Source organism: Ciconia boyciana, chromosome 1 (assembly GCF_034638445.1).
Source record: "Ciconia boyciana chromosome 1, ASM3463844v1, whole genome shotgun sequence".
In the NCBI taxonomy this organism is placed as follows: domain Eukaryota; kingdom Metazoa; phylum Chordata; class Aves; order Ciconiiformes; family Ciconiidae; genus Ciconia; species Ciconia boyciana.
In genome coordinates, this window is record NC_132934.1 from 97,117,593 (window position 1) to 97,134,036 (window position 16,444).

The 16,444-nt window shown below is 40.5% G+C and overlaps 2 protein-coding genes across 5 annotated transcripts in view; one reads left to right on the top strand and one right to left on the bottom strand.

Moving 5' to 3' along the window:
* CBLB (Cbl proto-oncogene B) overlaps positions 1 to 15,167 on the bottom strand; it is a 138,171-nt gene extending 123,004 nt beyond the window's left edge. The window contains exons 1-3 of one of the 4 annotated variants that reach the window (XM_072884379.1): positions 15,015 to 15,167; positions 13,749 to 13,907; positions 4,291 to 4,541 (exon numbers count right to left, since the gene is read on the bottom strand). In XM_072884379.1, coding sequence (XP_072740480.1) covers positions 4,291 to 4,541; positions 13,749 to 13,895 — 398 coding nt within the window. In that variant the 5' untranslated portion in view covers positions 13,896 to 13,907; positions 15,015 to 15,167. Of the gene's footprint in view, positions 1 to 4,290; positions 4,542 to 13,748; positions 13,908 to 14,080; positions 14,422 to 14,456; positions 14,982 to 15,014 lie in introns of those variants that run through there. The other 3 variants (XM_072884387.1, XM_072884371.1, XM_072884362.1) reach the window with 3 other exon arrangements.
* Positions 14,285 to 16,444, top strand: part of LOC140647455 (uncharacterized) — a 234,683-nt gene continuing 232,523 nt past the window's right edge. Inside the window, exon 1 of the mRNA XM_072852109.1 lies at positions 14,285 to 15,016. Within this exon, the coding sequence (XP_072708210.1) occupies positions 14,285 to 15,016 (732 nt within the window). The remainder of the gene's footprint in view (positions 15,017 to 16,444) is intronic.

The following is a 16,444-nucleotide window of genomic DNA, read 5'->3' on the forward strand; positions in this document are numbered from 1 at the left end:
TGTAACTTCTTACCACGTCTGTACTTTCAGAATAAGGAGGGAATGGACTAGAAATTTCAGCAGTAGAAAGGTCTCTACCGAGAATGCTGTGTACTTTGATGCGCCGGTTCAGGAACTTGATTCAAGAACCTTAACTGATCTCAGTTGTCGACACAGACTGGATTAAGGGAAATGGAATACTTTATAAACTCACTAACCAATATGAACAGTAACAAAGGAGAACCTGATCTATCACATGAACCACAAGTATAAGACCTCTCTAGAAGACTTAGAGAATATAAGAATTCTGCACTAAGAAAATAGTTAAGCAAGCTGTAAAACCTAGAAGCGTGCAATTTGAATCAAGACACCAAACGACTAGATGTGCAGGAGAAACTAGCGATACTTTCTGTACAGGAACAGGAGTGGTTTTGCGATCATCTTGAAGGACTTCCTTGACTCTGCCTTTCCCTACATGCGCCCCTCTTTCTACATCAACGCCAAAACAATCTCAGATCTTCTCCTCTTGCCATCTTCATCTGTACTGCCCACTAGTTCAGAAATATCTGTCTTTCATCTTATCTTCCTCTTCCACTTCTAATCAAGTAGCCACCTAATTTTGGCCGAATCAAGCAGCATTTAAGAGATTATTAAAAATAAGTATACAACCTGGTTTTATACTTTTCCTCTTCTCCTCATATAAAGGTCATACAGCAGAAGGCATGCAATATTAAAACAGAAAACAAACAAGTTCATCTCAAGACATATGCTTCCAAGGACACAATTTACAGATAAGCACAGGAAAGCTCACACTTGTCTCCATTACTAAGAAATGGTTGTGTTAGCCATGGAGACCATGTCCAGCACCTTGAATGAATCCAATGTAGCTCCCCATTGCCACTTTATTGCTCCTCTATTCTTATTATTGTAACTTATGTGCTTTATTTCTACACCTGGCTAACATATTTATCTGAAAAAACTGCCAGCCTACAAAGTTTTTATTTTTTCTGGATGCATAACTCTGGAATGCAGCAAGACAAAAGGAAGTTTGGACTTCACAGAAATTATGCCTTCCAGCTTTAGTCTACTTCCGAATAAACAAAGGAAAAAAAAAAAACAACCCACACAAAAAATCCAAAGCCCTAGACCCTCAGACACAGAAAGCCTTTTAAGAAGAGTAGATGTACCTGAACCAATAATTTTAATAAGTCTGTGTTAATAACCTTTAAAAAGTAAAATCTGTGAAAAAGAACCCAAAAATCTTTAAATTACTTCATACATATAAAAACTTCTGTGCAGCCTATATCTAGTACAGTTTACAGAATTTATTGAACATCATCTCTTACTTCATTAAGCAAGAGGACTATGAGAGGACATAATTTTATACTACACACCATACCCAGAAGGTAGATGCAATTCATATACAATAAACAAACTTGTAAGCCATACTTTCTCTGCTTAGCAAGACTCACCCCACAAAGTACAGAATTGTCAACACCATCTACTCTTAAACGGCTATCATATGTGTTTGACATGGAACACAGGGTAGAGAGGCAACACCATCAAAATGTAAGCTTTTGTTTTAGCTATTTGTACATAATCCAACTGGCACACTATCTTGTTTCATCCACAGCATCTTTAAGAACTAAAATTCATGACAAATTCTTCACAATAGAGTAATTTTGCTGTCATCAGGCAAATAAAATCACATGTATATTGGCACTGGTTCCTAAATGTACCATCACTATAAAAGTTAAAAGATTATTCAATAACCTTAATAGGTTAAAAGTATACCAATCAAATATATACACAGAATGCTTCCAAATGCAGCCAGTTTCTCTTTTTTCATGATGACCTTTGATCCAGAAACCAGAGACACACTAACAGAAAACAAAACAGAAATGCAAGATTGAAAACCACAGAAACTGACTAGGTGTCAACATGAGAGGCTTTTGACTTACTTTTTTTTTTTTTTAAATTGACTACACTTCAATTGGACAGTCATTTTAGAAACATCTTCAAAAACACTTATTTAAATGATCACTCCGATTGCATTATAACGTTAATAAATAACGTACTTAGGTTAACGCTGGCACCTTTGGAAGCAAAGAACCTAAAAACATTAATAGCTTATTTTACTAACTTACTAAGAATTAACATGATTAAGTATGTTGAAGCTCTACAAACATACCTAGTCATAGGGCTCAGAAAACAAGTACACCTTCGTTCAACTTCAAACTAGGACACACACACAGATAAACACCACCAGCAGATGAAAGATGAAGTCTTTCACTGAAGTAACAAAGATGTAGGCTTTAACTTATAATGGCATGAGGCATGAACTGCTGGAACAATGCTTACACGTTTTTTTTTTTGTTAAGCATTCTGACTGTATGTCAGAATGCAGCTTGTATAGGAAACACAACTAACAGTTTTAGCACAAGAGAAACATTTCTATTGTACTCCCTTCCTCAAGCTTCAAACTCTGTCAGTCAGGCAAAACAATATAGTTGTCACCTTCTGAAACACAAATTCAGAGAGCCTGAAGTAGTTATTGTGATTCAGTGCATTTCATTACTATGTTTTGTTTTAAAATCCTTCCTTTCCAATCATCTCACAAGAATGGCCCAAATAAGTGACAGTAAATATGCTAACTGTACCTTCTTCAAAAACTGTTTGCTTCGCAAAAGACATCCTTATATCACCGCTGTTACCCTTACGCAGGAAATGAAGTGGGTAATTGGAAAGAAGAAAGCAACTCTAGCAACTAGATACAGTTACTAAGACACTGTTTGAATGACTGTACAGAGCATATAGCAGACTTTGAAAAAGTGACACTGAAACTGGCTTTAATTTATTGCTAACTGTAAGCAAAACCGTAAGTAAATCTGCGTTTTATACAATGCAGGGAAGTCAAAATAAAACCTGTTTACATAATGCAACTGTTTATGTCAAATTTCCCTTACCATAAAAAGTTCTTATTTCCTTTGCAACACAATGACTTCTGTACATACAAGTGGGATATTAAAAAAAGAACCCACAGGCTCAGTGCTGAACAATTCTTCCAGAGGTTCTGGTAAGAACACATCTAGAGTGAAAACATTACTTTACATACTTATGAATTCAAACACAAAAACATTCATCAAAATCTTTACTCATCACTAAAATAGTTCAAACTGTGTATTTTGCTCCTCCTAAGCAAATTGCTCCAAGTATATTCACAATTGGACAGTCTTCACGTACTTTAAAAAAAATAATCCTTAGACGTTAAGCAAACTTCAGACCCTCTATCAAGCACAGGAGACTACCACAGTATACTGAATAGCTATAATCATTGCTAAAGATCTGGAAGGAACATACATATAAATCAAACATAGCAGCAGTGACATTTACAAGAATGTAGACATTTCACTGCTTCTACCAACACTTACACCAGCTGTAAAACTATACTGCAACCCTGCTTCTGAGCTCAGGTGCAGGCAGAATGACAGGGATTCAATCCTCCATTTGCTTCCTCTCCATCTCCCATTCCCCACTATCTCCTTTAAAAAGGACAGACTCTGAAAACAGCATCATGTCTTTTATTTGAATAGATTTAAAGGTATACCAAACACAGCAGAGTAATTGCCGCAACACTGCCATACCCCTTCCCCCAAAAAAAGTGCAGATTTTGCACAGAAGTTCTTGAAATATTATTTTTAAAAATTAATTAAATATATTAAAAACCTCTTCACTCACCACCAAGAGCACACATAAAGTGGACATTAATCCCTGTTGTTAAAACTGAACCACTGCAAATCAGGAATCCATTAAGTTTCTGAAAACGCTTCTCAGCACCAAACTAACATTATCATCACCTTATGCCACCATGACACAATATCTCAAAAATGTGAATATTGCTTTGCTCCATTTCATCACCTGTGAAAGCTCTAAGTCAATATCCATCATGGCTCCCACAGTTTTAAGAACTGGGGTAGGGAGGTCAAGCTCAATCCAAGTAACAGTCACTCTCTCTCTGCCAGAGGAAAAACTACATAGTGTAAGGCCCTGTGAACAAGTAATTACTATGAAATGAATGTTTTATGAAGGAAATGCACTTGGTTTTAAAGGTCACAAAGTGACAGATAAGAGCACACAGCAGAACAAATCCAGCAAATTACTGATTGACCCGCAGGGTCAATGAATCCAAACAATAAATATTTCTCCCTCTTTAAATAATTAAAAATGTCAAAATACAATGGCTGCAGACAAACAGAGTTAAGAATGCAGACAGGCCAGACAATCTACTTCATATTTAAATATTTCACTTACCTGTCCTGTGACTGCTCCTCATACATTCTTTCCTTTCCTTCTTTGAAGAGTCTTATAGCCCGTTTCGATTTTTTCATGAGACTGTCAATGTAGATTTTAAAATATTCATTCTCACTGAGTTGTGCAAGTTTCTGGTTGTCATCATATTTGCTCAGTATAAGTCGCAAATGTTGATAAGTGTCAGGTAAAATGTCAAGTATGTAAGGTGGGCTGTTTTTGAGTTGAAGCTTTGGGTTTTGGCACAATCTTACCTACAAGCAAAAACAAGAGAATGTAAAAGACAAGAAATATGTTGAGGCAAAAACTGATCTGACATCTTAAAATTAATAGGTGTAAGCATACTCCTCTAACCTCCAGGCACAAAGAATTAAATCATACTTCATTTATATTCCATGAAATCCCAACATAGTCTCTAATGTCAAAGGATGTAAAATTTAACTTAATCCCGTCACATCTACAAAAAGCAAACAAGTTTACTTACATAGTTTGGGGTTTTGCTTTTAAAGAATGTCTGCCTGCCTACTATATGCTAAGGAGTATATTATCAAAACACAGTATGCAACTAATGCCAAGAGCAGTAGTTCCATACAGATCTGTTTGTTGCAGGTAAACTTCCTTTTGGATGTTTAAATGTCTACTAAGAACTGACCCTATAAATTACCTTGTCATCTGCTGGCTCTCTCTTTTCTCTATCCTCTTAGAACCTATAGGAACCTAAGTATAACCTCTTAGAACCTATAAGAATATAAAATTTGAGAGCTCTAAACATACAAAAATGGTCTGAATGTTGCCGGTGGTTCAAACGCTATTAGCTATGACAGACAGAAATTAAGTCATTCACAAACAGATACCGTAAACCAGGAAACAAAACATTATAAACACAATGTTTTCCAGTTCATGGTTGTAATAGAAGATAACATCTTAATGGACTTGGAATCATCATGTTCCTAAATGGCACAAATATTTAAATACACATATTACTTAAAAGAATAAGTTTCAGATTAATTGAACACCTTTATTTGAATCCGGTCTCCACTAGAAATGTTTCTGGAAGAAGGTGGTACTGTTTTGTTTCCTGAACATATACCAGGTTAGAGTAATTATCTCCTGGCTACTTAAATTCTCTGGTAGCTTGTTCTGTAATGTTCTGTACTAAAAAGTGAAAGGGATCGAAACTAACGAGAAGTTTTTGAGTGCTATTGCATTGAGCTATCCATGCTCAACTAAAACACTGCAGAGGGACACGTTCTAGACATGTGTGTGCAGCTATACATATGCAAATACTTATGAAAAAATTAAGTCCATGTGGTATAAAAGTTTTATAGGCATCATTTGGAGATCGCCACATTATGTATTAGTGACTTTGACATTCTTTTGAGGTAACTAACGAGGCTGTAAAAACATCTTCATACTGCTGAAAGCAGACCCCTATTCCTACTAATGTATCAACTTCAAAAAAGTGCAGTTTTGAGTATTTGGGGGTGGAGGGGAGGGGACGCAAACTTGTATCCTATAAAATTCACCTCTCTAAACTCAAAGCTGTACCGCTATTGCTGACGCTTCCTTCAACTTCTAGATCTACACCATTAAAAAATTCACTGCTTTAAGACTGTTGCCACTAACAGACCTTCATGCACTACAAACAGCAAAGCAAACATGTAATTGTTTTTTCCCTCTGAAACCTACACACGAAAGCACACCAGGCAATTAGATTTAGGTAACTGGGGTCATAGTTAGAAAAGTGGAGATAGAAGAGTGGATAAAAGTCAAGCACTAACAAGTTGTAAAAAAGAAGTCTAGCACCAATAGAACAGTGCAAATTCACAACTACTATAGAAATGTTAGCAACATTCAAAAACAGTATTTGAAACATGACATTTGCAATAGCTCCCCTCATTTCACTGATGCATTGTTACTTAAATAATTTATATTATTCTTTCACCTACTAGACCAAGTAATGGATCAGGAACCCTTCTGTCAGACAGTCCTTCCCACAGAAAAATTTACAGTCTCAGTAGGAAACAAAAAGACAGCAGATAGATGCAGGTAAATACGAGTACATGAGCGCAACACTGTTCAACATACTGAAGAGGGTTCAGGGCACTAGCAATTAAGTATTTCTAGATATAAACAGCAAAGAAAAGTTTAAAGGCAAGCTCTAAAATAATTTAGTGGCTCCTAAAGGAATTTCTCTTAAGTTGAGGAAGAAGCTAGAAGAAAACAGACAAAAAAAAAAGAAGTAAAGCATAAAGATGTTTGGTCATCTCTTCATCAGGTGATGAAGTCTGGAACTGCAATCCATAACTGCAAGTGCGAGACAGCAAGAGACTTTGAAACTGAAAATAACTTGTTTAGATTTCATGTGATAAAGACGTTATCAGGATAAAGAAAAGGACAACACGGTCCAAGTTGTGGGTAAGGATATGCCTGCAGGAGTTCTCTCAAAGAATAAAGGCTGGATATGATGGCATTCTTTCAAGGTCAGAAAAGTAAAGCTGAACTTACTGATATACAAAATAGCAACTGGATGAGAGTTTTAGGTGAATGGATTGATGCAGAAGGTTATATTTGTCTGTGAATCACATCTCAATCTGAAAGATTCAGACACAACTTTTAAAAGAGCAGTTCAAGTAAAGGAGTTGCCTGAGTGAAGGCAGGATGATGGTATCACACCAGAAGATCAAGAAAGGAACTAACAAGAGACACTTATGAAGGAGATCAAACATTTTCTTTTAGTTACACTGAAGCTAAGCTGACAGCTAGAATTCTTTAAGGAGATTTCAGAAACATGAGCGGAGAATTTTACATGTGTAGACAGATCTGAAGATCATCCGTGCAGAGACATATGTGAATTTCTTTTTGTAGAAGAGTTAGAAGAACGGGAATCCCAAAGACAGAAGTGAAAACCTTTATGAAAAACGTAGACATTTTCAATCTGAACTTCTGTTCTGTGATTTCTGATTTAGTGAAAACTTTAAACAAGATTGACATTCTCCCAAAGCCAACTACAGGTGACGCAAATCAGTATCACTGATTAGGCATTACAACTTTCTGGAGCAACAAGCACAAGGGAAAAAAAAAACAGCTGAAAAGAGGAAAATATTTATTCAGGGGAAAAAAGTCAGCAATGGGAGCAGACCACAAGCAGAGATGGCTGCAATCATTTTGAATTGCTTATTTATCCTAACTTAAATTTCATGATCAAAGAATTAATTCTCTTTCTGAAGTCTATCTTTTCGATCAGATGTGCCAACAAGCAGAATATAAGTGGTTTCGTATATATTAGAAATACCATTAAAAATATAAAAACAACACAAAACAGCAAATTGCTTATGCTGGTTGGTGTATCTTCAACAGTCGGTCCATTCAACTATACAAAAAGAACATCCAGTTATAAAGAAGAATTAGTTTCTCTTTCAGATGTTCTAGAAAGCCTTCTTCAGTCCAGTATCACTACATAGTCATACACACATCAAAACAGGATCCTGTGGTCATCATGGTTTACAAGGCTTCACCTTCTGCTGAACTTATAAATACAGCACATTACTAGAACCTTCAACTCCAGAACAAGCCTTTAAGAAAGCCATACAAAAATTCCTCTACAGTACAACTCAATTAGTCTTACGCATTCTCATTGAAAAAAAGCTAACATTTAGTTCAAGTCAGTGATCCAGTGAAGTAGTACAAGGCTTTCTTCACTTCATAGAGTACACAAGGTTTCAGTCCAAAGGAAGTAAGTTTGTAAAGAGATGACTGGTAAACCATATGGTTTCCAGAGTCAGAATGTCATGACACATACCACAGCAGTTCACAATTAAAAGCAAGCAATAAGAAATGACATCTGCTGACGCAAAAGATTTACCAATGCACCAGAAGTGGCGCACATACCTTTCTTCAAAAGAAAACAGAACTCAAAACAACAAAAAAAAGCCACCAATGGAAAATAAAGACCTCCATATTGCACTTTACAAAGCAACCCTCACCAACACTTTAGGAGCGGACATGAATCATATCACTGTGTGATTTGTATATTGTTATCACTGGAAGTAAGCATGTATATATTTAGCAAGCATTCAGTCTAAAAAATGAAAAGCAGTCAGTCAGCAAGTTAGTAAGAAGTTAGTATCTCTCTCATTGAGATAAACTGAGACAAAGCTAAGCTCCTTTCACTACCTCACTCAGGGTAAATCCAAGTATTTACTCCAGCATCATCGAAATAAGAGAGTGCAATTCTTATTGTGAAAAACTAAGGCATTACCCTAATCTACCAGAAACAGATTTTGAAACAGTTAACTCTGGAACTCCCAGACAAACTTACTCTAGTGCCTATGGAGAAAAACCCAACCCCCTCTTCCCTCCTCTCCTCTCCCCCCACCCTAAACAAAATAAATACCACTACTCATAACATTTTTGAAGACGTAAATTATAAGGCATTATTTCATAGCATCTTCAGAGATGAGAGTAATGGATACCTATTGTATTTAGACAATGAATTTCTTATGGAAAACTGTATCTTCTATTCACTTTTTAAAGCAAACAATAAAGTTGAAAGCCCTGGACTCGTTTGACAAAAGAACTTTTGTTCAAGCAAAGTATAGCAGCCCTAACACAATCTGTTTAAACACCTAATGCTAGTGAAAGACAATACAAGGAAAGTAACACAGCTAAAACAGAATAAGTATCTAATGAGTAGGACATCCGCTAAGCAGTTTTCAGCTGCAGTGAATGGACTAGAACAATCAGAGCACCAGTGCTCACACACTTCCAAAATTACACTTCGAAACCGCCTACTGAACTAGTATCTTCCACCATGCAGTACAAAAAAAGTCAAAGTAAAACACTTTGTCACAACACAAACAGCGTAAAGGTAGCTCTGCAGTAAGATACCGTAACAATTCTCCAGAAAACCACAATACACAACGCTACCAACAATGAATTCTGAAGAAGTTGATCAGGGAGGGGCTAATCAGGAACATGCATGAAATTGGAACATTATGCTCCTTCACCATATAACCCCCTGCCAGAAATTACATTAAATGCAATGCATTTTATTTTCCAGAGAAAGATGGGTTTTCTTTCTGAAAGAAGATTTCTCATCAAAATATAAGTAGAAGTGATCGATCACCGACCTTTTCAGCTGAGAATACAGTATATGCTTGTTCACCAACACTGCAACTGTGCCATATGTTTCCATACTGGAGGAGTAAGCAATAAGAATGCTGATGCTACATATGCACAAGGAGAGCTGACTTTGGAGGGTCATTTATACTTTCTCCTGATTAGAAAAAGAGAAGCTTCCATTTCTCTGTTTCAATTTTTATTCTTTTTCCACAAACATTGTATGTAGGACATAAAACTTCTTATCAACTTTGACCAGGTAATAAACTGAAGAATATCATGGTTATGATTGATGATTGTCTTTTCTAGATCCTTTGCGGAACAATGACTTTTAATTGACTTGGAAGGTTGCACATTAATGTAACAATTACATAAAATATTGCAAAGAATAACCAATACACATATAGTTTCAACCACTGTGCTCTGTATACTCACTTAGATGCTGTTGAAAACTTGGATGCTGACAAATGTTAATTTAAAGAAAACCACATTACTAAGTTACAGAGGTAATACAGCTTTTACTCACTAAGTCAATAGTATGAGCTTTGGAGATGCACTCTAATTTGCTCTTAGGTAATTATTAAATAGCAAATCAAATTGCCATCCCCATTTATATAGTCAGAGTCAAACAACTGGGTGGGCCATGACAGAGCGCCCAAATGGTTTAGACAATATCGTTAATCTTCACAGGAGAAAATGCAATTATTTCTCAGGCCCAATGCATAAGAGTACTGAAAAGTGATTGAAAGTTGCTGAAATATTCCTGTTTTAAAAAATCCTGTTCCGAATGTGTCACAATTTTATCGGCATGAAACCCAAAATAGTAAAGTGTGCACAATAGCACTGCCAACTCTAAATGGCCCGAGCAGTAAATTAACTTAACTACTCCCATGTTTACATAATAGGCATTCTCTCCCAAAGTTGTTCTCAAGATAACCATTATTCTCTAATAATAATACACGGCTAGTTTCTAGGTTTTAAAATCAGTAGGTTTAGAATCTCAGAAAAAAAAAATTCCATGTAATTTATGCATAGTTTAAAGGAAGACTTAGAGTTATTTTTTAACAATATTAATTTTTTATTTATTTACAGGATATGAACATTCTCAAATACACGTTTCAAAAACAGTCATTTGCTTGCTATTAGTTCAGAGATATATGGTCAACTTGCTTACAGAATGCTAGCACTGGAAAGCAGGGCTAGCCTTCCAAACCATAAAAGGAATATTATCCTTTGCATTGCAAAGGAATTAAACAAAATATTTTTGGTTCTTAATGGTAAAGCTACTGCTTACCCATGAGAAAAGCAGCAGGGAAACTGGACATTGATGCCCCTTTAATAATGCAGTTAGTATTATGAATTCATATAAAAAAAGACATACCAGTAAACCTCAGAAAGTACAGATCCCAGTGGATGAAGTATAAAAAAGAAGATGCAGATGTAAGATATGCAGACAGATAAGTAATCAGTGAATGTGAATTGTTAAAACAAGATTTTTTTTTTTTTCTCTGCAAGTATGTTACTTGCAGTAACTTTTACAAACAGGGCTCTAACCAGGACCACTATCCCAGCGTTCTGTCCTGCTAAAGAACTCTTTCAAAACCCTAGATTTTTTCAAACTGGTAACAGAAGTTTAAAGAGAAGACACTTAAGCAGAACTGCAACATTGTGCCTATTCTAACAGCTGAAGCATCAGCCCATTAAAAAAAAAAAACAAACCACAAAACATTACCATGAAATCTGAACAATTCCAAAGCATAACATACAACTAATTCTACCCAGGAAGTTTGCATGGTATCTAAGTAGCCAGAACTTTTACATACACTATAAAACCACTCGTATAGTATAGTTCTTATAGAGTAGCAATATTTGTAGTATTGGTTAATCCCTTATTGTTGAAAACAAATAATTCATACAGAAAATCTCATCTGCCAAAAGAGGAAATTACAGAAAGAAATGAAGGAAAGGTAAAGAATGGCAATTTTAAGACAGAATGAAAGAAACTTAAGCCAGAAATTATTGAGCTCTGCCACTAGTTTTTAAGACTGCTCTTTTTTCATCCTTTGGTCAAGATAATAGCTTTGCTTTGTTTCCATTCTCCCTTTCCCTAACGTCTTTAGAATGGGACAAAACTTTAGCTACCTCTTTGCATCAAAAAGATGGTTATCACGGCTATTATAGTTAAAGAATAAACAAGGATAATGACTGTTATTACAGCAAGCAAAATAGGCCTTAAAGCCACAATCTTACCATGGGTGGCACCCCACCGACTTTGCAGAGCCTACTGCCTTCACCAGGTATTAATTTGATCAGTGACCCACCACTGAAATCAGTCGTAAGACACACTCCAGAAATGGGATTTGAAATAACAGTCGATCAAGCAGGTTTCTACTTCTGATTTTAATCCCTGGTTTTGATCTAGGCAGAGGAGAAAATTACCTTCCTGTGCCTTCCTTCCTACTGCCACATAAGGCTAAGAGACTTAAATTTGTTCGCCAACATATCGAATTTGCTCAAACACATCCTTTCACTATAAGTACTAAATGCTAAAAACTCAAGCAGCAAGCTACAGCATTCTCACACTATGACATCATGCTGTCTGGTATACTTTAATATAATTTGGAAATAAAATTTGATTAACTGAGAGCAGCTTAAAAAGGATACATTAAAGATCCAAATTGAGGACACTTATCCAGTACAATGAAAAAGAAAGCACAATGCAACGTCCAGCCTTTCCAGTGACTTCTACAGAACAGGCCTCACTGGTTGTTCTGATGCTCTGTTGTAATAGTGACAAATAGTTATCCTATATGAGCTGAGTAAAAGCAATCCACAAGTCCAAGCAGTGGGGTTAAGATTTTCTGGTAACCATGAATACACAAACCAATCAGGGGACAACCTCATCATATAGATCTGTAAATGCCCTGACACAGGGGGAAATTAAGTCGTACATTCCCCACGTGGTTTCAACAATGACGAACCAGATTCCTGGTTTCCAAGCCAAAAACTTCCTTCTACTGAAGGAGAGTGCCTGCTTCCAAGTATTTATACTTGCAGTTCCTATTACAAGATGCTCACCGTTTACAGCATCCTGATCATTAACAGGGAAATGTCAACAAAGTCTTTTGTGATAATAACCATTTCTATCAAGGCTGTTTTTTAAGTTTATAATCATCATCAGAAGTTGTGGAAATACAGATGCTATTCTTGGAGCATCAAAAAGGAGAGCATACAAGGACTCAATCAAATACTTTGAAATTACCATTTGTCAAGGCATATAACATGAAATGATCTCCACCATGTCAGGATAACTACTTATGAACTTCAAGAAATGTTAAACATTTGCATTTTACAAGAGCCACAGGGAAAGCAGACACTTACACTAATTCATGGACGAGCACCAAGTCAAAAACTCATAACTCTCTTGCCATATAGACCAGAGGCTAACAGGTAGTAATCCTCACTCCCCAGCATTTTCAAGAGGAAACTCTCAAGTATAACCTCATATGCAAAACAGAGTGCCTGCATCTCCTGAACAGTTATCTGTGTGATAATCAAACTGTTCCTACCATTGGTAAGGAACTCTTCTAGCTAATCTATTATCATACAAGCTGTCAATTTGTATAATACTAAACAAATGTATCAGGCTGGTGCAGAGAACTATAAGACCTAAAAAATTATGGTCTACCCCCCACTTCCTGAAAAATGAGTTTCAGTACAGTGTATTTCTAGTTTCAAAATGAAAAATAGAAGTACTTAAAAATCATTAAAATGCAGAACACACACTTAAAAGTTAGGCGTGCCATACTAATCTGTTTACTAAACTGACAAGAGTGACATCCCCCAGTCCCCACGCACATTCCTAAAAGCACAAACGTATCTATGTTGCCATCATGAGCATGTCTCACAGGACAATTAGCTTAACTGAAGTTTCATACTTCAGAGGTCTTGTTTGCAGACTAACAATGTGATCCAACACGAAACACACAGAATATGTGATTACAAGTCTAAGTTAAGCAGCTTTTCGTTAGGACAGCTCTTCAAGTTTGAGTCATTTTGAAGGATCTGAAAATAACAATAGCCTAAGGCAAACACACACATTTGTTTTCCCTCCACAAACCAAGATGAAAAAAAACATAGCCAGAGGCCATAGGGAAAAAAAAAAAAAAAAAGGAAGGACAAATGGTGCTTAAATAACCTAAAACATAAGCCCCCTTACTTCCCGAGGCACACGCAGCGTAGCAGTTAGGGCTGCAGGAAGACGCTGTTTCCCCATGTGTACCTATTTAAATAGCCCCATTCTTCACTGTGCGTATACACGAAGGCACACAGACACTCACCACTTTGTCCATAAGCTTCCAGGTCTTCTCCACAGTCCTCCGGTCGGCAGCTGCCTGCTTGGGGGGGCCCACAGCATCCTGAATGGCATCAATGAAGCCCAGGATCCGTCCCTTGCGCGGGTTCCGGCCGTTCAGGGAATTGGCCATCTGGGAGCCAAGCTGGCCGCAACGACAGAGAAACACAGACTCACAAGGTGCTCCGAAAACGTCTTGGCATAAAACTCGCCGCAGCCAGTGAGGTAACACTTCCTTCTTCACAGGCAGGAAAGGGCAAGACCAGGGCATGTTTAGGAACAAGTTTTAACTTTTCATGACAAACAGCGCAAACCCACCTGGCCCGAGTTTACACTGGCAGAAGCGATCCCGGATTTATCGTCAACATCAACAGGCGGGAGGGGGAACCCACCCGCCGGCGGCGGGGCCCGGCCGCGGATGCCCGAGGGCCGGGCCCGGCCCACCCCGCGCCGCTCCCCTGCCCCGCCGGCCCCTCCGCTCGGGCGGCCGCGGACCCCGCCGTACCGGCGGGCAGCGGGCACATGCCCGCCACCAGACAACAAAAGCGGAAGACGGCCGCGGCGGGGGGGGGAGAGGATGAGGAGGAGGGGGGAGCAGAAAAGCAGCGGGCAGGCAGAAATCCGCAAGGCAGGCGAGCGGCCGGGCAGCGGGGGCAGGCAGGCGCGGACCTCGCTCCGGCGCACGCATACGTACAGATTATCACCGCACGGCTTTGTGCCGAGAGCGAGAGGAGCCGCCGAGGAAAGCCAGGAGCAGGCGGGGGGAAGGCTCCTCAGCCCCCCGCGGCGGCCGCTTCCCCCGTCCTCAGCCCGGGGCGGCGGCGGAGCGGAGCGCAGGCGAAGCGTCTCGTCGGACGAGGCTCTCCTCCCTCCGGCGGCGGCGGCGGCTTCACCGCCCCGGGAGGCAGGCGGAGCGCATCCCGCGCCGCCACCCGCGCCCCGTCCCGGCCGCCGCGCCGGGGGCGGCGGTTGGCGATCGCCACGCAACGAGCGCGGCGCCGGCTCCGCGCACACGCCGGCCGCCCCACCGGACTCTGCCCTGTGGCGCTGCTGCTCCTGCTGCTGGTGGCCGGCGGCCGCTGCCCCGCAGGGAAGCGCGGAGAGCTACTGCCCCGCCGCCAGCATCGCCCTGCCCGTACCACAGCCCAGCCCGCCCGGTGGGTGGGTATGTGCGCGCGTGTGTGGAGAGAGAGAGAGAGAGTCCTACAGACACATGCAAGAGAGAGAGAGAGAGAGAGATATGCACACGCACAGGTCTGTATGTGGCACCGCTCGCAGCCCCCGGCAGGCTATGGTCTCCCCTCACTCCTAGAAAGTGAGGCTGGCTCCGCCGCGGCCCCGCTCCCGCCCCCTCCCCGCGGCGCTCTGGCGGCCGCTCCGCTTCGCTCCGCTCCTTGGAACATGCCCACCCCCAGGACAACACTCAGCCCCGCGCATGCGCGCCGGGAGGGGACCGGGGGAGGGCGGGCACCTACACCGGCGAACCGAGCCCCCTTCTCGCAGGCGGGAGCCACCGCCTGGGAACAGCCAATCAGAAGAGGAAACTGTGGTTGCTTGACGTGCCCGTCAGCAAGTGAGCGTGGAGCTGGGAGCGGGGTGGGGTGGTGGCTGGGAGAAGGCTTCGGAGATGGGGAGGGGGCGGGAAGGAGGGGGCTCAGCCCTGCCAGCCCCCTCCTTCCCGCCCCCTCCACGCCCCTCCCCTCCTTCCCGCTGATAGGAGAACTGACCAGTGGTTGAGCTCGGAGGGAGGGAGGGAGGTGGAGCTTCCGGTCCCGCCTCGTCACGGTTGCCCGCCTCTTTGGGGGCTGAGGGGGCAGGCAGAGGCCTCTCGGTGGGCTGAGGGGAGCTGGGCGGCGACCGGCTTCGAGGAGGCCCTGAGGCTGTCCCTGGCGGCTCAGGGTTTCCAGGGGCTAAAGATAGCGCTAGGGGCTGTGGCAGCGTGTCCCTCCCTCTGGTGAAGGTGCGGTGCCCCTGCCTGCTGGAGCGGTTGATGTGCGTTAAAAATCGCTAGTCGTTGTTGGCACCTTTCTGAGTGTTCTGCCTTTGCACTTCCCCTTCGCGCTTTTGGGAGTTTGTTGGGGGTTTTTGTGGCCACAAAGAACAGGAACTTCTTTCCTTCAGTATGTCTGGTTTCTTTTCTTGTTTTTTGAGTGGGGGGAGGTTTGTTGTTACGCAAGTGCTGAGATTTCCCATGTTGGAAATGGGCTGGAGAGCCACACGAAGCGGCGAGGGCTGTAAGGCTCACACCGCCGCTCTGAAAGGTGCTGAGGGAATATGTAAACACTTTCTAGTTAAAAACGCCCCTTTGCTTATGCATATTTTGATATGAGCACTTCCCCTGGGGATATGGTAAATAAAACCTGATTAGTATGTTACGCTTTTATTTTAGGGCAAGTTTTCCCCTCAAATTTGTATATTACCTGTGAATGCTGGAGAGCAAAGAATGAGGCTTACGTGCATAGGGTACAAGACATTTGACTTCAGATTCTTTTGAAGATGTTCCAGGGAGTAATTATGTTTTGCAAGTGTTAATCTTCTAATTAATTATCATACAAGGAAACAAAAATACAGCACTTAAAAGCTTTGAGGCTGTTTTCTGAAGACAATTCGAAGAGAAGTGTTTTTAAGTTTCAGTTTTCTGAATATCAGCAAATGTGTTTTCTGTAGTAGTTTCCTTTGTAA